A 24,830-nucleotide genomic window follows, 5' to 3' on the forward strand; every position below is an offset into this window, starting at 1 on the left:
TTTAGGATTCACTTTGAGGCATAATTTACAAGATTTGTTATTTATCCATTGGAATTAAAAGCCTAAAATATAAAAATAAATTATGTGTAATTTCTTCAGATGCCCCTGGGAGGAATGAAGCTTTAAGAAAAAGTATGAAGTGTGGCAAAACTTTGCAGCATTTATGCAGTGGCAGCATAAAGAACATGGGGGGGAAAAAAAGGGGACAAGGTCACTGCTAGGTTCTAGTTTTCCAGTAATGGAGTCTCCTTATTTCATTTACTTGACACAACCTCTTACCGTAGTTAGAAGTATGAAACTTAAATACTGTTCCAGGCACATCAGGAGTTTGTTCTATTGACTCCAATACTATCCTATCTTTGCTATACTTAATTTTTCTTAGGAAATACATGAAATAGTTGGAAATCATTTGTGTGCTGGGCTCTGTTCTTCAGTTCAAGTGCTATGGGTTTAAATTGTTAATTATTCATCCACATATCTTGTGATTTGCATTTCATGTGACTGCAAGTGTGGACAAGAGTGTGTGATATCACTGTAGAGGAGAACGGTTTGAGCTGCTTTCTCCAGCTGTAGAGGAGCTCTCTCGCCCTGCCCTAAAGGTTGTTTGGTAAGTGCATGCTGTCAATTAGTTTTGGCAGAGCAACATACAAGCCAATGAAAACATGTTGGGAGTTGAAGTTGGGGCTGGTTATGCAGCTGGGCAGAGAGGAAAACTGGAACAGAGTTTGTCATATAGAGATCTCTCTTCTTAGTTTGCTTTTTTTCCCCCTATAGATACAGATTCACCATTTAGGTGTTTAAATCCACAACCAAAATGACTAGAGTAGGAAAGATGCAAGGAGGGAAATGTTAGGGAATGGAGGCTGTGTTTACTGGTTTTGTTTCATTTCTATTTTAATTGCAAATAGTTGTCATTGTACTTTGTAGGCTATAATATAATTGCACAGACATCACAAGGTTTTAGTACTTGATGTGATATATACGCTCTGACTTACAGGAGGTGCAATGAATTGTTTCTCTAATCCTTTTCTGCTATAGCCAGTAGGGTTAATTTAGGTGGCAATATTTGCTTTGCTTTCTTTGATACAGGATCTTAACATTGCCTGATTGAAAATTTGATTTATATAGATTTAGATATCTTAATAAAAAAAAAAAAGGCAAACAGCAATAATTTGACTTTTTTCTTGTTTTAACATAATTTGTTGTTCTTGTACCAGAGAGTAGCATTGTCTAAAGTATATTTTAAAGTACTTTGGAGAACTTGATATGATAGGAATGATTTAATAGAATATCTACATGAACAAAATCTGAGATAGATAAAATAAAACATTTCCAAAAATATCATTAAGTTTCTTTATCTAAGCCGTATGTTGATGTGTTTTGGTTTTTTTTGTTTAAATTAAGCCAATAAGCATGAGGAAAGGTATTTCACATCAATTCTGTTTTAATAATCTATAGTGATGATGGTGTAAATAAAAATGAACCTGCTTTCTTTAGAAATAATTTTAGATACATGCATATATGTATATGTACACACATGTGTGCATATAAATATATATACACACATAGTCAAAATAGGTAGCACTTTTTTTTTTAAGTGACTAGATGCTTCATGTAATCCTAATCTCAATTGCTATGTATTTAATAGACTTTGACTGACTGAGATGTGATTTTTCCATGCTAAAGGTCTGGCTAAGATTTTTTTTTTTCTTTAAATTGAATTCAAAATGAGTCAGCTATTTCCAAAAACAAGGATAGAATAGGACATAATGCATTACTTTGTCCATGTTTAGAAGACAATTCCAGTGACCTTCTCTTCTGGAGGAGGGATTTGAAACCTGACCTTTGTATCACCAATCTTCTTTCTATTGTCCACATAAAAATCTGTTTAAAATAAGCTAACAAGAAACTTGAAGGTGTTAACACCTAAATTTATGACTATTTCTGCCTAAACGGAATAATACTACCTCTTAAGGTGAGCGGAGATGTCAGGGCTGCTGGCACATGAGGCAGTGCGAGAAGTGGCAGCGTTCATCCTGTCCCTCCCCGTGTCTCCAGCCCTGGCGGTGCTGTCAGGGGAGCCAGGCTGGGATGCCTCCAGCTCCGAGCTGAGCTCCACAGATGGGAGCCAAGAGGGTGATCACGGTGGGGAGAGTGTGCTGTGGCTGGGTGTCTGAGGGGGGAAGGTGTGGTTTGGAGAGCAGCAGTGGATGTTTGCAAGAGAATATGGGAATTGGGACTGGTTGGGCAAGACTTTGGGACAAGTAGGTACTAGTAGAAGAGTATTGGAAATGAACATGGGAGCCTGACGTTTGGATAATAACACTAGCTACAGGAGGAGAGTGAGATGGGAAGGAGAGGCCAGATAACGAGAGAGAGAGAGGGGAGCACGGTCAGTTGAAAAAGAGACAAAACAGGAAGGGCTGGTAAGAGTTTTGCCCGTGTGGTGTGGATATAAATATTTCAGCCTCATTGTTAATCCACGTGGGTATTGATATGGTGGAGGAGTGGAGAGTATTTGGGGGGCTGTTTGGTTGTTTAACTTCCCTTTTAGAAAAATCCAAAATTAGAGTTGCTCAAAAACTGTGTTGAAAAGAAACTTTGAAGATGGCAATTAAATTCAGCTTCTATGTTGCAGATGCGTGTTACAGAGCATTTCTTATCATCAAGCTGCTTTTTACGTTAGTCTTGTTTAGTAAGATGAATAGTGCCTTCTGAAGAAACCCCTATTTAGTATTTGATTTTATTTTATTTTTTCCTCATTGCTTAGTGTGGGGCCTAAACTTTTTTTTTCTGCCTACTGTTCAAACAAAGCTCTGCAGGCAGGATTATTTAATTCCTTGTGAGTTTTTCAATGGTGCTTATCACTGCTGTCACAAAGCTTCATAAACATTTAATTAGTCTTTACAACACCTCTTTGATATGATTCAACTCGATCCTGATTCAGCACCAGAGCCAGTAAATCTTTCTCTACACAGAAGGAGGTGACCTGTGGGAATATGATAGTCTGTGAGGAAATCAACGATTGTTCTGCAGTACAGCTGTGTCAGGGTGGCAAATTAAGGTTACCCAGAAAGTCGTAATTCTGGCATATTTTAACTTTTGAGTGATTTTACAAACATTGTAATGCTCTTTAAACGTTTCTGCGTCTTTCAGAATTATATATAACAGTCTTTGTCCTGAGAACAGCTTGTTAAGGCAGGTAACAGAAATAGTAAAAACATCCCAGCTCAGGCTTTTTGGCTTTTTCATTTATTAAATTTTGTAACCTTTTTACTATTTCTTCCTTCTAGAACAAAAACATAGAAAAACAACACAGCTAAGAATACTAGCAAAGCCACACTTGGTTCTGGTATGGACATATGCATTTCAGTGTCATCTACTTGGTAGAGTAACTGCGTTAGGGCTCCTCAGACATGTTGGAGTCTTGCTTCTACATAGATTACCAGAACTGACATAAACTTAGTTATAATGAAGATTCAGGTTGTAACTGAAAGCTCTTGATTTTGGGATAGAATATCGTATTTTTGTATGTGGTTTAAATGCTTGTTGGTGTATGTTATGTCTGCTTATTTCTTCACTGATCCTCATTTCAGCAATTCAGACCAATGACATGACTCCTTATTTTATTGTTCTTACCCAGTCTGAGCAATCACTTTCATATGACAGTTCAATTTCTCTTTAACTTCTGGAAGCAGCAAGCCCAGAATTTCTGGTAATACTAGCAGTTACGTAATTAGGTTTGTGCTCTATAATTTCCTTCCAAAAAATGTACTTGTGAACAACTGAGAGTGTAATCTATCTTGAAACTGCAGTAATCTCACTTCAGTGAATTTCTTTGCCCTATCTCGTAAGAATCGCTTCAGGAGGAGTCCTTTTCTTCTTCTAGATGTAAAAAACACTTTTAATTTTTTTTTTTTAAGTTATTTTTTTAAGGCTAACTGATTTTTTTCAGTTGTCTAGAGCATTATAATACTGGCAGTCTTAAGAGTCGATAACAGTGTGTGTTGTCTTGTTTTTCTAAGAAGTATCTGTAGGCAAATAGTAATATTTTATATAATGAATTAGTTTGCAATTGCATTCCTGCTGTATATGCTTGCAGTATTGAATGGTGTCATATTAACAGAATGTTTCTACTGAAATACAGTCTAGCAGTAGTTTAAGCCTTATTATAAAATTTAGTAATCCTCTACTCACTTATTTCACAATGAGATTGGATTGTTTTTATTTCTAAGCATGTCCCAAAATGGAATTTGATACAGTAAGTGTGAGCCATAATTTTACGTAGTGGGTGGAAGGCTAAACTGAAGAGTTAAGTACAATGTATTTTCTGTCCTGCCAACTTCTATATCTGTGAAAGGGCAGAACACAGTAAATTCTGTGCAGTGGATTTCTGGACACGTTAATTCCGGTTCCACATTAGTGTGTGGTCATTACCTAGGTCTTAATTAATACATTTATTACATTCTTAGTTAAATTTTGCTGATGAGGTTTGCAGTTTGGTGTGATATTACTAGAAAAAAACTGCATCTTAATTTGTTATGGAAATACATGTTTTGCTAAAAAATGATGCTAATTGCAACTGTCTTCATTGTTTGGGTATTCTCTTTGTATAAATAGGAATAGCAGCAAGATATTTTAATTCAAGATGGATACTGTTGTCTCTGTGCAATATATTCATTGCTCTATGGAAAATAAGGGGACTACTGGAACCAGTCCTAATCAACACAGCCTTCCAGCATGCTACATTTGTATGTAGTCTTCTGATTTACAAGCCATATGTGGAAAATGTGTGGTTAAGTCAGTCATTAGTTGCAGTGATAAAAGAGGTTTTGCCTATACAGTTATTTCCTTTTAAGGCACACTGATGACCCTTACACATACAAGATACCATGTAAAGTTAACATATTTCATATTTCGTATCTCTGAAAAGAAAACGCCTGTGTCAGTAATGCATCATCTTTCATATGCGTGATATGCATAAAAAGGAAAAAAATTATAACATTCAGGTATTGCAGACTTTTCCAGCCAAATGAGATCTAGTGCTATGCAATGAATACTTTGTGCAAAGTATGCCCATCTTAAGTGTAATCAGCTCAGATTGATGGCCTGTATTATGTTAATCTAGATAGATATAGGCAACAATTTAAAAGCAAATGAGATTTATGCAGCTTCCCTTTATATTTTTGTAGGATAATGAATTCTAGATGTTAATGTTTCCATGAGACTAGTGCGTTTGACCCTTATGCTCTAAATTAGGTTTAACAAAGGTCTAAGAGAAGAAAGTTTGTTCTCTTTCGCTGATACCATGCGTGCTGTAGTGCTATGTTGAATTTTTATATGCTATTGATCCAGGGCTACCTTTTTTTTTCCCCCCCCACCCTCAAGGTGGTGGTGGTTGTGTTTTTTTTTAAATCAACGTGTGTGTGCTAGGCTTATTTCTGTAGGATAAGCTGTATAAAGGGGACAGGTTTGGCTGACAGCAGCAGATAACAGAAATGGCCTACGCGCCAGCAGCCTAATGGATGAGAGTTGAGGAGAGTGAATGGAATAGCAGCAGTAATTATGGGAAGTAACTGGATTCTCTCATGATACCAAAACCAAAAATACTCACTGTGTTATAGTATCAGTATATTGAGAAAGAAATGGGTGAAGGCTGAATGGGCTGAACTGACAGTGTAGTTTGCAAGTTATATAGTTGGATTCTATAGTAGGTTTTAATTAATATTTTCATCCTAATGTCTAGGATAAATAATTACTTTCATTTTTAAAAAACAGAGTTAATTAGTAACAAAAGGTGTAATTGATTGTACTGCATGGCTCTTAGCAAGGTAGCATTGAAATTTGTATTTTCCACTCATAATTTATAAGTTTGCTACCTATGTTGCCTGTAATATAGTCAGTCTTTGTGAAAGCAAGCTTAACTCCACAGGCTTAAGTAGATTTACATGCATTTGCATCTAAGTTGAATTAGGCCCTGTGAGTATCTTATGTCTTGCCAAGCTAGCAACAAAGAGGAAATCTTTTCAAAGACTTTAGCAATCTTAGAGCCGTTTGCTTTGTTTCTATACCCTGTAATTAGTGGTTTTTTGAAACTGGATTTGCTTCTCCTCTAAGATGAGGGATACACGCAGTAATTTTGAAATCTAGCCTCTAAACGTGGTCTGGCTCCTAACTTTTCTAAGAAAAAATCGTTTTAGATGCTTGAGTTGTTCACATCAAACTGACTTAGGGTTGGCTTTTTTTTCTCCATATGAACTCTTTTTTTTTTTTTCTTTCTTTGCATTGTGTTTTAACATTGGTAGAGTTACCACTTTTGGAAAAATAAAGTATTTTCTTTGCTGTGTTTGAAAAAATATTAGGTCATGGCAGAGTTAATGCTTCACTGTTTGCATCTGGAAGCTCTGAGATTCTGTGTTTGAGACTCTTTGTAGTTCAAGATAAATTATGCTTCTGATTATTATCAACCCTTTAGAAATTTAAATTACTGTGCAAGTAACAGGAAATATTATCAAGATTTTAATTAGCACATAACAATTTTTCGACCTAGGTGAACTAGGTTTATCTATTGCTCATTCTAGCTGACTTTTAAAAGACTAAAAAGAGAAAAATTGTGAAATGTAAAGTATTATTAAGAAATGAAAAATATTCTTGGTAAACTTGATTTTCATTGTCTGCTGTTCAGTTTGAGCAAGTAGTCTAAGAATGAAGGCAAGATAAATCAGGTACTACTGAATACTTTTCTCAGTTGTATTTCACCTCACAGAGCTTAGAAGTGTTCGCCCGGTCAATTGATTCCAGTTGCCTGCAGTCTTTTACAGTTGTGAAACAGCTATCTATTTTTTTAGAAAGATCAGCAAAATATGTACTCTGCATGCCTTTGCTCACCGTTCATTAACAAACTTTAAACCAAAAAAAAAAAACAAAAAAAGAATTTAAGCCTTGAAACTACCAGAAGTGACAACTCTTGTGCCGTAGTAAGAGAACAGAAGATAATCACAGACAGCTCAAGTCCTGGGTCACCATGATGCAAGTGATAGAAGCAAAGTGGGTTGCTTCCTAAATCCTAAATGGCCAGCTCTTCCTCCTGGAGACAAGAGGTACCTGCTGGAGCAACAGTTTTTGCCAGAGGCCTCCTATATTACCTTCTATACCTATCTCAGAGTTTGACCCAGAGAGCTGGATATGGCTATTGCTTTTTAAAAAAAAAAAAAAAAAAGGAGAAAGAGAGGAAAAAAGAACTGGTGGCAGTTGCTATGAAGGGTCGTCCAAGCTCTGCAGTGGCAGCTATAATCTAGCAGTAGGAGTTTATCCCTGCCTCTTCAGTCCTCTAGCCCTTTCTCCACTTATGCAGAAGTGGGTTGGTGGTCCATGGTCGGAGGGTGAATTTAGTTTGGAGTTGGAAACAAATAGCTTTCTGGAGATGATGGAGGGAAAACTAAATTCTCAGAAAGAAGTGGGAGTTAGTTGCTGCTGATTGAGGGCAGGCTTTAATTAACAAAATGGTTTTTGAGTTGTTAAATGTTGCTTTGCTGATCTGATATGAAATGGCTGGTTCTAAATTGATAAATACTTACAAATAAGTGTTCTGAAATATTCTATTATGTTTATATAGATATACATGTACACTTTTTTTAATCTCTATGTATATGTCTTCATAAACAAAAACAAAATCCAAGTCCCAGTCAAGACAATCCATTAACAACTATTCCTGGGTGCTAGTAGGACTTGCAACTCTAGATATTCATGGGCGTATTATTCTGTCTTTTCAGTTTCCCTGCAAGCTCTATTTTAGGGTAGTAGGGGACTGAAACCAAGATTCCTGCTGGCTTGGTCCTTGAGGGAATAGGGAGTTTCTCAACTTCAGTTAATGAATGCTAATGCAGTGAAGGAGATGTGCACATTCACAAGATGTTTCCTTCATAGCTATTGCTATTCTAATACTGTATTTATTTATTTTTAGCAAGATTGCAGAAGTGGGAATGAAAAGAATGAAAGAGAATGTAAATACTGTTCAATTTTTTTTGCTACGACTTAGTATCACTGGTAAAATTTTCAGGCATAAGCCTAATATTTCAGCCTTGAGGAACTCCTCTGATAGCAGCAGCACCATTTTTTGTGTTCTAGAACATTTACCATGTTGTTGCAATCCTTTAGCTAATAAAGTACAGGTGAAATAAGAGTATGTGCCTTAGGTCAGAGATGTTCTGCCCACTGGGGCTTTTTTATTTAAAGGTTGTAAAAGGGAGAAGTTAGTTTGATGTGGTAAATGTCCATTTGCTATGTATCTTTAGGTAGAAAACTGATGTGATCTGTAAGAATGTATAGCAGCCGTTCATGGCTGTAATGGTCATTCCTTTGTGCTGTGGAAGAAGGAAAAAAAGACAAAAGGTACATTTTGCAGGATCTAGGTCCCTGAGTAAAGGGTTTGCTCATGTATTATTTTGTTTACGTGGGTCTTGGAGGTATGGCTGTTGAGACAGCTGCTTGCAAGAAACTTGAAACCTCACTGATCATGCAGTCATTTATCTCTGAATTTCCTATTTGTAACATATTTTTAATTATACTTTCTTATTCGATCTGACTTTGTTTGAAAACAAAAGCCCCATTTTGCTTAGATGAGAAGCTTTACTTGCTTTTTTTCTGTGAAATGTATTTTAACTTAAATAAAAAATGTAGGCGGTGAAGTGCAGCAATTTTACAGTTGAATGTGCAGAAAAGGAAAAGCAGTATTTTTCTTTCAGGCACATCGCCACCTAGCAGCTGCTAATAATATATATTTGTGTATGTGTATATATATGTGTGTGTGTGTGTGTGTATTTTTTTTTTTAAGGCAAAGGAAAAAGGTGAAACCTGGTGCTGAAGTACTCTTGCTTTATTTCTCTACCTCTTTCCTTGAGAGTAATGAGGTATCAGCTAATATGTGGTACATCATAAATGCCTGTCTGACCTCAGGAACTGTAACAGTTTTGTCTGTTCAAAAATGGAATTGCACTGGGGAATACCGTATGGTGTTTTGTGTCAGAAGGCGTCTCGCCTATGAAGAGTTAGGTTTTTTTTTTTTCTTTCAGTTGCAAAATTGATCACTCTAGAAATAGTTCCTCTGTGCGCTGATGATCAAGGATGAAATTTCATTTGCGTCTAGGTGACTGGATCACACATCTTTTCTCTAAGGTGTTAATTCTCAGATAGTGAGCCACATTTTGCTAGTGAAAGACAGCGTGTAATGTGTGGCATGGAGCATAGACCAAGCTAGTATACTGTACCAAATCCATTTTCTCAGGCTCTTTAGTGCTACTGCCTGAGGCAGTGGCAAGAACGCAGGAAAGGAGAGAAAGGACACGTGAAGAGAAGAGAGGAGCAGAGGGACAGAGGACTGGGCAGGGTTGAGGACAGCAGAGAGAAGGCAGAAAAGAATGCTCCATTACAGTTTGCTGGAAAAAAAATTGTTCTAAAGCAGCTCAATATGCATTTACATGCTGTAAAAATCATAAAAACTCAATATCAAAAATGATATTGATGCATTAAAGCTGGATGCATTAAGGAATTGCTTTGGTAAGAGCCATTAAGTAGGAACATGCAAAACTCAGAGAGCTGTTTCAGGTCAGAGTCATTCATTAAAACTTTCCGAAAGAGGGAGCGACTGATGGTTGAGGACGTTCAACTGGCCTGTCTGCGAAGAGTCAGCTTATGAAATAGAGTATATGTGGATTTTACCTCTAGGGGGTGCTGTTGTGTTAAAAGTTCCAGTGTATTCAACATTTTCTGCATTAGATAGGGGTGTTTATCTGCTTTACAAAAGGGGGGTGTTTGCAGTGTTATAGGAAGTACTCTAGCGAATATGAAGCATAGACAGCACAGCACGTAAGTGTATTTGCAAATATCAGTGTACAGAACAATGGATAAGAACTAAAAAAGTTCCTGGGATGCTGTTAATAGCTTGTTTTCCTCTATATACTATATATAGTCTGCCTATGTGGTAATTACTGATTACAGTTCAATAGAAGGTATCTCAGACTGGTGAAATGTTTGATGAATCACTAAGGAGTCAGGAATTCTTTGCTCTCAGAAGTAGAGTACATTTCAGGAAAGCAAAACCTGGCAGTATGTTAATATTAATGTTATGTTCGTATGGCAGTTGTTCATGTTAATGTATGCTGAACTTAAGCCTGCTGAGCTTTTGAAAGTTTCATTAAGTTTTTCTTTCAAAGAAGGATTCCATGTGAATGAATTTTGGTTTTAGGGGTACTGAGATATAGTCACATAAATAGTTTTCCTTTCCTATTCTTTCACTAGGCACGCTCTTACTTTCAGTATTTATATATGTTATAATTTAGGAATTCATAAAGCACCCTATGTTTGGTACCAGTTTATTATTTAACATGAGGCATCCATGTAACATTTGACGAGTGTTAATCATAGTGCTTACTCATACTGCTGAAAGCCATTCACATAGTAAAATGGTCATCACAGTCTAAAAACCTATAAAGCAGTGATCTTAACTTCTTAACTGGTGTCTGGACAGCAACAGTGAGCAGTCAGTGATTTGCAGAGAATACCAAACAGCACTTTTGCAATCAACTTGAAGAAACTTGTATCTTAGGGTATAGAAGGAAATGTGAAATATTAGGCTTTGAGCTATAAAGCCCTTGTAGAGCTAGCATGTTATGTGCAAACCCTGTCTTGTAGACCACTGTCCTGAAAAGTTTAGAATGCTGCTTCCTTTTTTTTCCTCCATCATCTGCACTTCTAACAGAAATTTAAGTATTTTAAACTGGGAAGCTTAAATACTTATTTCTTCTTATCCTTCCCAAGTGTCCGTAACATGTGTTGTATTAACATAAATTCAGTGATGCTCTATTTACTAAAAACTATACACAACACAAATATTTTTTCCCAAAAGCTTTGGTATATTTTACATAAGAAACGTACACTTCTTGCAGAAGGAACCTTTAAGTTTTACGTATGGGTTTTTATTTCAGTTTATATATTAAAGGACTAGCTAACATTTCTCTTTGTTTTTATTATGGGGTAGGTTTGTCTGTAAGTAAAAGATAGGAAAGAGGACATCTGAAGCATCGATGCAGAATATCTTTGAATTTGAGTATGCACAAGATGATGTGGTACATAAATTTCCAGTCCCCCTGCTTGAAAATCATAATGTTTCTTTCTTTATTAAGAACGTTTCTCTTTCTAGAAAATACCATGCATTATTTTAGGCTGGAGGTAAGCGGTTACAGCTTTAGTGGTAAGAAAACCTATGAGGCAACGTTTTTATTAGTTACTATTACCCAAAAGATGTATTGTTACTTCAGCATTAAGTGCCACAAGTTTTTATACCATGTTAAAGTCCTAGAGATTAATAATCTTTCTAATTAAGAGAGTGTCTTTTTTGTTCCTTAGTATTAATCAAGAAAAGGCTTTTAAACTTCCATCTTCCCAGTAATGCAAAATTCCTTTCAGTTAGTTGCCTGTTGTATTGCGTTTAGCATCAGTTGACTAAGTTAGCTAGTCTCACTGAAATATCCAGAACGTTCAAGTCGCGCTTTGCAGAATGCTTTGACAAATGTCCCTCCACGAATTGCCTCTATAAATGTCTTCCCCATCTCTAAGATACAGAAGAAATTCTAAAGGTAGAAAAGGAAGTTTGTTTATTTTCACCGGCTGTATTCTGTGTCCCATTAAAAGTCTCCCTCCTGGTAAGGTAGAGAAGAATTATGTTCCAAGCCAAGAGGGCAGACAGAGGCAGCGGGAAGATTAAGGCTCCGTTAGTTCTTTGTTTGTCTTAGACCAAACTTTTCCAGCATTTATTTCATTTTCCCTGTCAAATCAGACTTCAGGTGTTGCTCTGCCACAGGAAATGCAGACTGATGCCCATGAGGTTAGCGCATGCTTTCATACATACAGATGGCTCTGCCTTTTTAGGGTGGTTCCTATACATCTGTATAAGCAGCTAGAATCTTTGAGATCAAGGTTTGGACTGCAGAAGGGCAGACCACATCCTGAGATGAAAACAACTGCTGTAAAAATCTCCGTCTTCTCTGTCATTTGAACTGGAGCTTTAACAGCCATTACAAATCCGGAACGTGGACTGTTTTAACTACTAGTATTCCTCAAAGATTTCAATGCAGCGGTGTATGTGTGAATACACAGTACCTGTACATATACATGCAGGCATACCTGCTACATCTTATTTCTTTAATTTCAGTTCTTACTGTCAGAGCTGTGAAAACTCCATTCTGTTAGTGTAAAATAGCATTACTTTTCACTGCAACAATACTGCGCTATATCCGAAGCCATGCTGAAGAGGAGTCATAGACGTTTCAGTGTTTGAGGAAAAGCAAGCTGGGTAATTAAGTAAAAGTTCAAGAGAGAAAATTCATCTAAACTGGACTGATTTTTAGCGCAATTCTCTTGTTCAGAAGTTCCTGACCAAAAAGTTACTCTGACTGCTTGCACATTAACTTGGTCAGCTTCTGCGCAGGATGCAGAAGAGGCCTCTCTGTTTGTCTGGATTCCCTTAGCTCCCCCCCACTCCAGTTTTGCAGTGGCAGCACTGCTTCCTGTCAAGGGCGACTCTGACACGGCCCCTTCTGTACAGGCTCTCCTCCTCCTCCTCCTCCTCCTCTTTCTTTCAAACACTCAGTACATTTAGAGACTGATCTTGTGCAGAAAATATCCCTGACATTTGAAGAGCTCCAGGGATTCACTGAGCATGCTCAGTCCTCTCTGCCTGATAGAAAGAGGAAGCTAGTTTACATACGAGTCATACCAAGCATAGCCTGCATGTCAGTGCAGTTAACTTGCAGCGGGCTGTGAGGAGAACTAGTGTGTCTTTGTCCTAGGAAATTTCCCTTTGTTTCCGTTTTCTTTCTTTTTTTTTTCCTCCTTTTTTTATTTGCAGAAAGACTTGAAAAGTTTTAAAACTGTCGTCTTTGTATTGAAGGACACAGTATACCTTTAGTTTTCAAAACTTTGGAAGGGAGCGTACGTGTGCTTTAATCCCTCCAATTTTTCTTTAATATACTTTGTTTTGATTAGCTGAAGGCTGGGCCTTGTGCTAGTGAAGTTTAGGAAGCTGGGAACGTACTCGGCTCCATTTGCCTGGCTTCCTTCTCCCTGAGTCTGGGCGAAAGCAAACAAGCTGGTCTTTTTTGCTAGCCCAATAAATGCTATTTATGAAGATGGACCTGTTGAACTACCAATACTTGGACAAGATGAACAACAATATTGGCATTCTGTGCTATGAAGGTAATGGTTTCATTTCACAAAGCGTCTTTTGTCGGGTGTGTTTTCTGTTGTTTGTAAGCATGAAATTGCTCTCCTGAAAGGGAATCTCTACCGCTGGTTGCAAGAGACCTCACAATCGGTACTGTTGTTAAGGCTTTGTTAAAGGGAAGGGCGTTTTTTCTTATTGCATATTTTTTCTGTTCTTTTTTCACAAAGAGTATTTGTAGTGCTCTTTGACTTTATTTTTTTCTTGACGATAACATTAGATAAATTAGTTTAAAGCAGTATGTTGCTATTTGATTGCTGTATTGTGACAGGTACTGCTTTTGTTTGTAATTTCTGCAGCTGTGAAGGAAATAGTTTATAACATGGGTGTAAGTGTTGATGTACATTTCTGCTCGTAATCCAGCCTCTCAAATAGGCACAGCCACTTTTAGACGTAAGATAGACATCGTTAGACAGCGTGACTTGAAATGATTTTTCAAATCGAGTCAGCAATTTTGTCGTGAACAATGAGGAGTTTTACTGCCCAGCTATGGGGATCGCCGAGGCGCTGTATAGCAGAGCACAGAGTGGCCCATTGTTTGACTTCTCATTTCCTGTACAGCTCTGAGAAAGCCCTGGCTGCGAGATGCCTCCCCCTCCTCCATCGCGCACACCCCTCCTTCCCTAAGAACCACCCCACGCTCCAGTCCCCTGTGGAAAGAATTACACAACTAGTTGGAAAACATAATTTTTTCGCTTTGTTGGACTCCGAATTTTACTTTTGTTGTCTTCAGCTTTTTCAGGTTGGCGTTTGCTCTTGATTTTGTAGGCATCTGTAGTCCTGTTTTGAAGTTGCCTGACATAATGGGGTGAAATCAGTTTCTCAATCTAGTTGAGTTTTATCTACGTGCAGTTTGAAGAAGTGGTAATGGCTTGGCTTTGACTGGAAAGAAAGGCACCACTGAGCTAATTCAGCTTGGCAGTAGAACTGTTTTTGCTGTAGCCACACACAAGCATCGCAGAAATCTTTCTTCTGATTCAGAAGGAACGTTTTCTATGTTCATTTGGAAAATAAACTTGCTATAGTTGTTACAGGGAAGAAACAGCAAGAAGGATAAGGAGCTAGCTATTCACATCCTTTAGAAAAAGACTAGGCCAGAAGTCAGGGAGCTGAACCTCACTCTGGCAAATACTGTCTTTTCTCTCATTGAAACAGAATGGCCACATTTCCTGCCTTCGGGAAATGGAAGAGTTCCCTGTAGGACTGTTCATCTCTCTGCTTCTTTTTTTTTTTTTTCCTTCCCTTTCTCTCTTTTGCACAAAGATGGAGATATTTGCTTGAATAAATCTGTTTAACAGAAGATCGAGCTTATTCATCAGTATTGAATAGAACGGAGCAGAGAGAGTGTTAGACCAGTTGCACGTTCACGTTCTCTCTCATTCTGTGCTTTCTTCTCTGAAACGTCATTACTGCAAGAGTGCTGGGTAAAGGATCCTGAAAGTTGGGTTTTTGTTTGTTTGTTCATTTGTTTTAACTTGTCGTTGCCCGCTGTAATAGCCAGTGCTTGATTAGGATATGACTGACAACAACTGATGACGACCACGAAGATTTTCATTAAAATTCTTACCCTAGTGCATGTTCCTGAGTGTTCTGTTGGCAAAGGCAGAAAACCTGTAGTTTTCGTTCATTAGTTCAATTCATTATAATTATGTCTAATGTTTATGGGAGGTTCTTTCCAGCCTCTCTTTTCCCAGCCTTCTTCTCCAAGAATTGTTATTTAAACGGATCTTAGCTTTAGTAGTTCAAAAGTAAAAGAATAGCTTAAGGAATACACTCTACTGTAGCAGGCTTTGTTTAGCTTAAACTTCTGTTGCTGTTTTCCTCACTATGGAAGTTAACATTTTTAGCACTTAAAATAAACACATAAAAAATAAAGAAAAGAAAAGCAAAACTTCAGTGGTGTTTATAGTGAGGTGTTTATATCCAGTGGTTTAAAAAGTATAAACACTGGCAACATCTGCACTGAACTCTGAAGGGTGTTTTTAGAGATGCCTACAGATCTTCCATGCCTCTGCCATGGTATTTATTTTATAAGAGAGTTGTGTCAGCATGATGGATCTTGTCTTTTCAAAGACGCTGCTGTGGTAGTAAGTATATTGAGAACAAAGTGCCCTTTCAAACTCAATTAATTAGGATTTATTGAAGGTCATACTTGAACTACTTATAAATAGATGTCTTCCTGAAAAATACTTTTGCAGATGTAGGATAAGACACAAATTCATTGTAGGATGTGAAAATAGGTTTGAAATTTTAGAAGAAAGAATTATGTGCCTAAAGGAAGTAAATGAAGTGGATTCCCTACTCCTTTAGATTCTTGTTTGAAACACTTGAACTTGCTTTTGGAGATAAGTTATATGTTGGCAGAATGTGCCGTTATCGTTTTATAATGTTTACTAGCTGCTTTATATAATTGTCTATGGTATAAGCAACTGCAGTGATGTGCCATTGATTTGTAGCTGCTGTTCTCTCACCTAGCTGGTTTTCAGCTTTTGGATAAGAGGTGTACTGGTACATAAGAAATGGGAAAAGTTCTTTTGTCTTTTGGCAGCTCTTTGGTTCAACATGGAGCAGAAGAGTGTAGTTTGCATCCTGAGAGGAGGAGTCCTTTTTCTTGCCCTGCAAGGGCTGCAGACAGTAATTTACTGACTGCAAGCTTCTAATAACTGAGTTAATGCCAGCATTTGCTCAGTCTTTTTTGACTGGTAGGTGCAAGAAACCTCGGATGTGTCTAAATCTCATTCTGTTCCTAAGAAGTAGTGCCATGATCGCACACCAGTTATTAAGAGAACGTTTGTTAGCCAAATGCTATTAAAGAAAATTTGGTCTGCCATGTACAATTAAAATGAGTAATCTTTAGTCTCTGTTTAGTTATTATCGGAGTAATGTTTTATTCTGATTTTGGCTTACTCTGTGGAGGTCTAGGGGAAGAGAGAGGAATGGTGACTAATGTAGACTGCTTTATGGGCAGAAAAGTGTGGGTTTTTTTTTTCTTTTGTTTTTGAGGTCGGGGGCAGTGGGAGATCAGGAAGTTCTCCCATTAAGCAAAGTGAAGTAGCAGTGCACTGCAGGGTTAGGTGAGTGCTTTGTAGTATGAAACCTTAGCTGAAGTTGACTGTTTCTCAAACATAAGAAGAAACTTTTTTTAATGTGAGGGTGATCAAACACTAGAGCCTGTTCCTGGAGAGGTTGTAGAGTCTCCATTTTTGGAGATACTTGAAACTTGACTGGATATGGTTCTGAGCAACCTGCTCTAGTTAACTCTGCTTTAAGCAGGGGATCGGACTAGACGACTTCCAAAGGTCCCTTCCAGGCTCCACTATTCTGTGCTCCTGTAATATGGTGAAATTTTAAAATCAGCGAAACAAGAATGCTCAGTCTTCCGTGGTGGAAAAATGACAATTATATTGGCAGTGACCAACCATTTCAAGCAATTTCTTGTAATCTATTTGGTGCAATTGGAAAAGAAGAAAAAAATCAGACTTGTTGACTCAGCATCTTGATATTGATTTTTAACCTGAATACAGTTGATACCCTCCTAGAAAACATTTGCTGCCAGTTATCAACAATGGCCAGTTGAATGAGTAGAGCTTCAGTGTCATTGTTTTCTTTCTAATGAGCTCAGAGACATCAGCAAACTCGTGGGAGACTGGTGTCCTCACAGAGGTGAAAAGGCCATGAAGCAGAACCGTTCTGTATCAGTCTGGAGTTCCCAGTGCTTCGTATCAAATGGCAAGCGCTTGATCTGAGCATGTATTCAGAGGTAGAACATCTGCATCTTGTTTCGCTGTGGAAACTCGCTTAACTTTAGCTTAATATTCTTTTTGTGAGAGCCATGTGTGTGAGGTAATGGCAGGAGGGCTCTGAGTTAAACAAAACACATCACAGGTGATCCTGCTCTTTGACTAACTCCAGGGGAAGACTAGCAAGTTTTGGCTCCTTGTTTCAAGTAGATTATGTATGAGAAGGTGCAGTCTCCCAGTGAAAGCTTTGTTTCATTTTGTTGTTTATCTGAGGGAGTGTACAGATGGCTGTGTGTTGGACGGCAGATTTCTGTTTTCCTTCCTTCTTTCTCCCATTGTCAAATGCTTTGTGTTATTACTACATTCTCAGGGCTTGAACTGCTGTGCTGTGAAAGGTATAAAGAAATGCAATAAGATGTGAAGAAATCCCCCAGGGCGTGTTATGAGACTTGGAGCACTCAGAATAGTTTTGCAGGGTTCTCTGGACAGTCCCAAAGACTGGATTTTTTTTTAATGAAGAAAATTGGATCCAGATTTATAGAAAAACACCCCTTTTTGGTTTGAGGACAGCTTACATTAGTTAGCAGCATATTACATAATTATTTCACTGACTTCCTGTAACAATGAAGCATTACTTGGCTACAGTACTGAGCTTGCGTAGCTGTGTATTTTCTTAGGGCACTGCAAGCCATTTTGAGTATCTGTGTATCTTCCCAAAAAGGCCAGTTTAGATGTTTGATATCAAATGCAGAGCCTGAAACAGATTCTGCTAACTTCATTTGCTTTTTAATGAGATATAACATGTTTTCTTAAGTTCTAAAGAATAGTTTCCATCAGTTTTCTTTGCTGATCTTGCATTTTACTCTCGATTTGTAACATCAGTTTCTCCTAGTCACGCCAAAGTTTGGGTTAGTTTCTAAATACATAAAATGACTTTAACACTAGGCTTCTATTAAGAATTATTAAAATAATAAGTGGAATAGAAACCTCCTTCCTAGTGAATTAAGCGTTCTTATTGGTAATGCTGTGTAAAATTTCTGTTCAGATTGAGCTTTTATTAATCAGTCGTGTAAAATAAGATGAACGTAGTGTCCCGCAGTTAGAGAACGTTCTATGGGTTTTGCTTTTGAATGTCTTTTATCTTTAGGAAAGAACAAAGAGCTCCAACTTCACAGATGGGCTTTTCTTACTCATTTCCTCCTGGCATGAAGTTGAGAATATCCTTTTCAGTATTGACATCAAAATTCTGTTTATTTTCCTTGTTCATCAAAGGCAAGATAGCTTTGGGTCAGATTTAAAAATTCTTTTGTTGGAGTTCTGTTATTCTCTCCACCTTTCATACTACTTCAGCATTTGTACTGAGAACTCAAACAAGGAGAGAAACAAATACAATAGTGGGTTATCCCATAACTTTTAAAGGGATAAGGTAGGCAGTGCATTTTTCCCAGAAAGAAAAGGTGGTGAGGTTTGTAGCAGTAAGTTGAAATCTGTGTTAATGAGCAATTTGCTTAAAGGCTGTAACTTGTTACTCACAAGTCGAATTTGTTACAGTGCCAGGTCTCTCTGGATATAAATCCAGGGATTTTAGGAGACACTGAAAAAGCTTAAATTGCTCCAGAGTTTGAACAATGAAGTGTATTGTATGGAGAACTTTTACAGAAAAACGAAAAAGCTTAAACAACATTCTTCACTGTGTGGCGTCTAAAATTATGAATGAAAAAGTTCATCCATATGTATTGGTTTAGCCTTTTAAAAATATCTACTTTGCATGAAAATAGTTGTCTATTAATTTCTTCTTGAGGATTAATACAGATGGGCCTTTATATTTGATTTTTGGCTGAATAGACTATAGAGTTTTAACATGCTGCCTGCAGACTGTGTGCCAAGCAATTTAGCAAAGTTGTTTACACTAACAATAATCCAGCAGGACAGAGCCTGTAATTCTTCACTGATAATGACATGAGTTAGTGATGAATACAAGTTTCTGGAGGAGTGTTTACAAAAATTGTATTATACTTTTTCAGTGCTAAAGAATCATGAGTGTTTTCGGTTTTAATTTTATTTTATAGCCAGCCACTTTTTTCTTCATCATGCACTCTGTATCATCTCCCTCAAAATGACTTTACAAATCAGCATGTAACGACTGCTTGACGCACAAAGAGTCATTGTTTCCTTTCCCTTTCAGTAAAACCCATAGGCTTTGGTAGATAATCATCTACTGTGATAGTTGACTACAGCGCCCCGAGAAGTTGTTGTATTAGCATTGTATCAAGACTGTGGATGCGGTCACATGTACACCGTGCATGCCACAATGCACAGTTTTAGTTTCCTTGAAGCAGATAGCCCTTGGTACCTCATCAAACAACTTTTTAAGAAAGAGCTAATGTTCTCATGCCCATCTCTGCAAGTTGATGCAGTAGCCTGTGTGGCTTGGTATGTACTGGCATGTATCTTATGAGTCTTGGTGGGAAGGGAAGAGTGGCCATAGGTCTAGCACAGATTCGGTTTCGAACAGGCAGTTGAGCTCTTAATTGGAGTTTTTTCTGTCAGCTTATAAACCTCATGTTACAGATGGATGGGACTGAAAAAGTTTTATTCTTAGTTTTAGGAACAATTTGGCACTGCTGTTGAGATACGGTGAGCTTGGAGCATTTTATTCATTAGGAAAAACCTCCATACAGTTTTTCTTGTACAGCCTCGGTGAAGTTGAAGTAATGGTGCTTCTGGGACCACCACAGTGTTGGTTCTTGCCAAAGAAAGGCACTCAGTGAAGTGGAGAGTCTCCAAAATATTTACTATGATATGATCTACTAAGATACTACGTATCTACTATAACTATCAAAGATCTTTCTTAGTTTTAATAGGAATTTAACTGTAAGTCTTGAAAGTCTCAGGTGAAAAGTAGAATGGGGGGGAGAAAAAAAGCATGAAATGCAGTTTCAAATGTTTCATTCACCTAACTTTTATGGCACTGTTTGGTATCAGGTTTTTTTTAATTTTAATTATCGCTTTTTTCTTTGCTGTTTAACTTTCTTGTTATTGGTGTGGAAAAAATAAGGACCTATGAAAAGTAGTAGTGCATGGTGAAGTCTAGCTTTTCCTTCCTAAAATTTTAAGTGACACTTTGTACCTAGTTTTCCTTTTGTCTTGGGAGGAGGAGATCATCTGTGATGCAGGGTCTATTGATGGAGGTATTGTTCAGAATAAAGCAGAAAGCTGGTATAGCTTTTTGGGGGAGGGGGAGTAGTTTTAAATAACTAATAAATGAATGCTTTCAACAGGTGAGTACTAGCTTAGTTCTGTCACAGAATATTTTGGTTCTTGTCTTTGTGTAGTACCCATTGTTACAAGAGTCTTTGATTATTTTAAGACACGCTCATACCCCTCTCTATCACTCCTCATCGTTTTGGACTGTTCCGTATCTACAATGAGAATCAAGCATCGTAGTATATAACTTTCCTCCGGCTCGTCCAAACTTTGTTAGCAGGTTCCAAGAAATATCTTTGCTCCCCCAGGAAAAGTTTGGAACCAGTTGTGTTTTAAAAAGCAGTAGTTTTTCCTGGAAACCTATTTGACAGGGCAGGCATGGAAACCACTCGGCATTATGCCTCCCTGGTTTGCAAGGCTTAATATTTATTCCGCAGCATACAAAAAAAGATATTTTTTTTCACTTATTTGTTTATGGCTAAATCTTTAAACATGAATTCTAATTAGAAAATAAGAGAGATTTAGTAGATCGGCCTATCTTTTTTGCCAGACAAGATAGAAATGGCACTGTGATGGGGGGGGTATAAGCCCACACTGAAATATTTGTTATGTTTTATCTTGACCAAAACTCATAGAATAACTGATTTGGCAATTGTAGTTTTCATTTGTAGTTACCATCTACTGAGTGAGCGGGAGCCAAGCAATCCTTTGCAAAGGAGAAGCGAAAACCAAAGCTGCCAAGTGAATCTTTTAGAGCAGCCGTTAGTCTTTTTGAGAATGGTTATTTCCTCTTTTTACAAATGGCACTAGTGCACCCTGGTTGCACTTTAGAGATGGCAAGAGACATCCTATCAGTTATGACAGTTATGATCAGTTGCGACAGTTATCGCAAGTCAGTTATGACTTGCGATTTTGTCACTTAACTGCTAATGTTTGGTTTGTTTCACTTCTGAAAGTAGATTTAGATATTTGTGAAATTTCATAACATGGTTGTTTCTCAGTTCCATATTATTCAATTGGAGTTTTCCTCTGCATGATGCATTCCTAATTTAATTAAATGGCTATATGAAGAAAATTAAAGTTGTCCAGTCAAAAGGAAACTGTTTCTATGAATCTAAATTATTGAGGAAGACTTGAAAATACCACAGAAGAGTTGGCCAACTAAAATAAGACGATCCAGTTGTTCTATTTATATCCTTTGGAAAGTAATCCGTTCAAAAGCAGGACCTTGACAAAACATAATCTTAGCATATTAAAAAAAAAAAAAGAGTAGACATGACTATGGCACCTTCTTTGTGGTGGTTTTTTACAGAACACATTAAATGAAAAGGGGTGAGGGCAGTGCTGTATGATTCATATCGGACAAGTTTGAACTCAGCCAGTTTCTTGGATTTAGTATAAATATTTATGGCATGGAAGAGGATTTTTTTTTAATATGCTTCCTAGTGCTCCGGATCTTTTAGCTGTCCTCCTCAGACATCTGGTGTGCATTGTTGCTTGTTTAACCCCCACCCTTCAGTTTTCATGCTGTGGCATCTCAGAGAGCTATCGCAGTCACTCTGTGGTCGGCGTAAATTAAATCTCACCGAGCCAGCTGGGAGAATGCTGACGTGCACGCTTTTCCTGCAGAACGCTCTAAAGCCAGTAGCTGCAGTTACGAGGTGAACCCTTTGCTGCTAAAAATTGGAATTCCAGCATTAGCAGTGATGCTTACAGCGTCTTAACTGATTCCTCTTTTTTTTTTTTTTTAGGAGGAGTTGTCTCTTATCACTGTTTTTGTAACAAAAGTATCTGATTTTGCTTATCAGCAAAATTTTTACGTTCTCTTACTTTAACAATCCTCAAGATTTCTAATTTCTAAGAATAACTCCTTGTAGTACTGTGCACTTGCCTTAACAGCTAGTCTGTTTGATTTGTTTGTTTTGGGGGGCGGGGGGGTTGTTTGTTTGTTTGTAGTATAGTAAATTCAACACTGTACTATTTGATTTGCAGTGTTTTCTCAGTGAGGCCATTTAGAAACAAGTGTGATAACATATGTTTTAATCCTCATTGTAACGCATTGTATTTTATTTTCCTCATTTTCAGCCTCTAAAGAATCCTCGTCCTTGGTAAAGCGTAATTAATTCAATCTTCACCTACACCAAGAAATAGCAAGTGTTATCGGGGAGACTGAGGCAAATAGGCATTGTAATTGATTAAATTCACGTAAGTCAGGGACGAAGCTGCGAGCAACGTTCACAATGCCTTGATTTAATACTTTGCCACTAAACGTTACTATGATCTGTTAGTAACCTAAATATACTATTACCTGTTTGTTTTACAGTGTGCAAATACAGATAATAATTGATTAGCTAAACAGAGAAAATTTCCGATTTTGAAACTTGGATTGATGGTATGTGCACTAGACGCCTGTCTCCTGGTCAGCAATTGTGGGTGGAACAGGAGCTTTCAGACTAAAATCTAGTGCAATTGTGCCTCGTCTAGAGTAGATTCTGGGTAGTATCTTCTAAACCTGAGATGATGAAAGCTGTTTCACTGGAAATAGTTGAATATTTTTAGCTTACACAAGGGCTGAGCTCTTACAAAGAATAGTGGGCTATAAAAGTGTTAAGTTCCCCTCTTTGAGCCACAGGACCTCTGCAGGTCAGTGCTTTTATATCTGAGTCCTGTTGAGTTGCACAAAAGGAATGTGTCCACTGATGCTGGTAGTTAATTTTATATTCTCTTCAGAAGAAGAGTTGATGGGGATGAGAAACTTCAATTAAATAGCTGTCCAACTGTGGCCATGCAATGTAAGACTTGGCAAAAGCCAAACTGATAACTCATATATGGCTTAAAGCAGTGCTTCCAAACCTTTTTAATTGTGTCTCACTGCTCCTGCAGTGACTGTTGGGTCTCATTAAAAACTGTTAGAGTGGTATTTAGTAGGGTGCATACTTAATTGTGGGGTGGAACATCTCTAATATCTGATGGAGGGCAGAGATCTGCAGAAATGTTTAGGGTGTGCATCATTCAAGTACAATTGGGAAGGATGAGCAGAAGGACATGTGGACTGGAATTCTTTGCAGCAAGATCACACCGATTTAATTGATAATTAACTGAGGAGAGATTTAATTTCTGGATCCTGTGGAGCTAGTATCGTGTGAAAGGTGGGACACAGACACACAACTGACATTTTTTGTGACCTTCCTTTTATCAACCCATCTGCACTTCCCTGTTTTTCTTGTGTTTTGTGAAGGAGCGAGAGTCAGGAGTGAGTTGTTTCTGCAGCTTTGAAATAAAGAAATAAACAAGAAGTCTGGAGTTAGGTTAATCAAAAGGCAGTTTCAGCAAAAGTTTAGAAAGTATAGGGGGCAGGAGGATGAAGTCCTAATTGAAGGTCTTGGAGAAGGACAGTGTAACTTTGGTATTGCTCCCCTATTCCAATCCTACAACTATCAAGATAACTTCAAAAATACAAATTTATGCTTGTGTTCTTTCAGGAGTTCTGGAAAACCTGCCCTCAGTGCCCAGAAATCTCTGCGAAATGCTGTCCAGTCAGAATGTAATTTCTTGGTAGCAAACACAATCCCTCCCTCCATCTTTCCTGCCTTAGCTTCCTCTTGAAGAGAACATTTATTAGAAGTGACCCTGCAACCTGGCCCCATAAACTACCCTCCTTCTTGTGAAATAAACTGTCCAGCTATGATTTAAACTGTGTTCCCATCTGTTCCTTAACACCATAGGGCTGTCTTTCCTTTTATCTCTTTTAATCTGACAACCTCTATCAATCTGTGTGACTGTGTGGTAGTGCTGACTAGTAGAGTGGAAAGGAGCATTAATTCCGATCCATTATCTTCAGGCCTTTTGAGGAGGAAATGAAATAATGCCCTCTGATACCAGGTTTTTGATAACTAGGGTCTTCTACTCTGTGATTGCCTAAAATTTTCCTGTGGATCTCTTCATAGTGAGTTTAAATATTGATAAAATTACTTCTCTTAGTTACATGTCACAGGTCCAAGTTTGAAAACTGCTGTGCTAGAGGAGTAAAATTAATTAATTTGATTACTTTCCTTACTGTGTTTTTTTGGGTGGGTGTGGGGGGAGGGGAGATCTTTTGTTTTGAGGACGGAAAGGAGACAAATCCTGTAAAGAGGAATGGTAATATTTGGGATTTTTGAATGTATGTTTCTTTATACCAAAGCTGTCTTCCCTGACAAATTATATGGCAGCCTTTCCTCTCTTTATCTCCTGAGGCATAACGTTGCCTGCGATTTCTTAGAAAATGAAGACTTTGCAAGTTTTGGGTTATTAAGACACTACACGTGAGCATCATCTAAGGAAGACTACTAGGTTCTCTCTTAGGCTAATACAAACCAATGGGTTGAAGGATCTATATTTTTCAGCCTGGTAGTGCTTATGTTGACCTTGAAACCATTCTCTTCTACAGTGTGAGGCACTGACTGTGTCGCATCTGAGTATACTGAGTTACTACCATCAGCTGCCATAAAACTCTTCATATAAGGAATTGGCAAGCTGACATCTCTCTTCCTCTTTTTCTACGTGAATAGCATGGTCTAAAGACCATATCTTTCTTTCATCTGGATGGCTTATGTAGTTTGCTACTG

General features: G+C 37.7%; 1 protein-coding gene across 5 annotated transcripts in view; it reads left to right on the top strand.

The window, feature by feature from the left end:
- VGLL4 (vestigial like family member 4) overlaps window positions 1–24,830 on the top strand; it is a 90,858-nt gene that overhangs the window by 27,639 nt on the left and 38,389 nt on the right. The window contains exon 1 of one of the 5 annotated variants that reach the window (XM_068960360.1): window positions 12,618–13,251. The exons of the other annotated variants lie outside the window; for them this stretch is intronic. Within the exon in view, the coding sequence (XP_068816461.1) occupies window positions 13,170–13,251 (82 nt within the window). The 5' untranslated portion in view covers window positions 12,618–13,169. Of the gene's footprint in view, window positions 1–12,617; window positions 13,252–24,830 lie in introns of those variants that run through there. 5 annotated transcript variants of the gene reach the window in all.

This window comes from Struthio camelus, chromosome 14 (assembly GCF_040807025.1).
Source record: "Struthio camelus isolate bStrCam1 chromosome 14, bStrCam1.hap1, whole genome shotgun sequence".
NCBI lineage: Eukaryota > Metazoa > Chordata > Aves > Struthioniformes > Struthionidae > Struthio > Struthio camelus.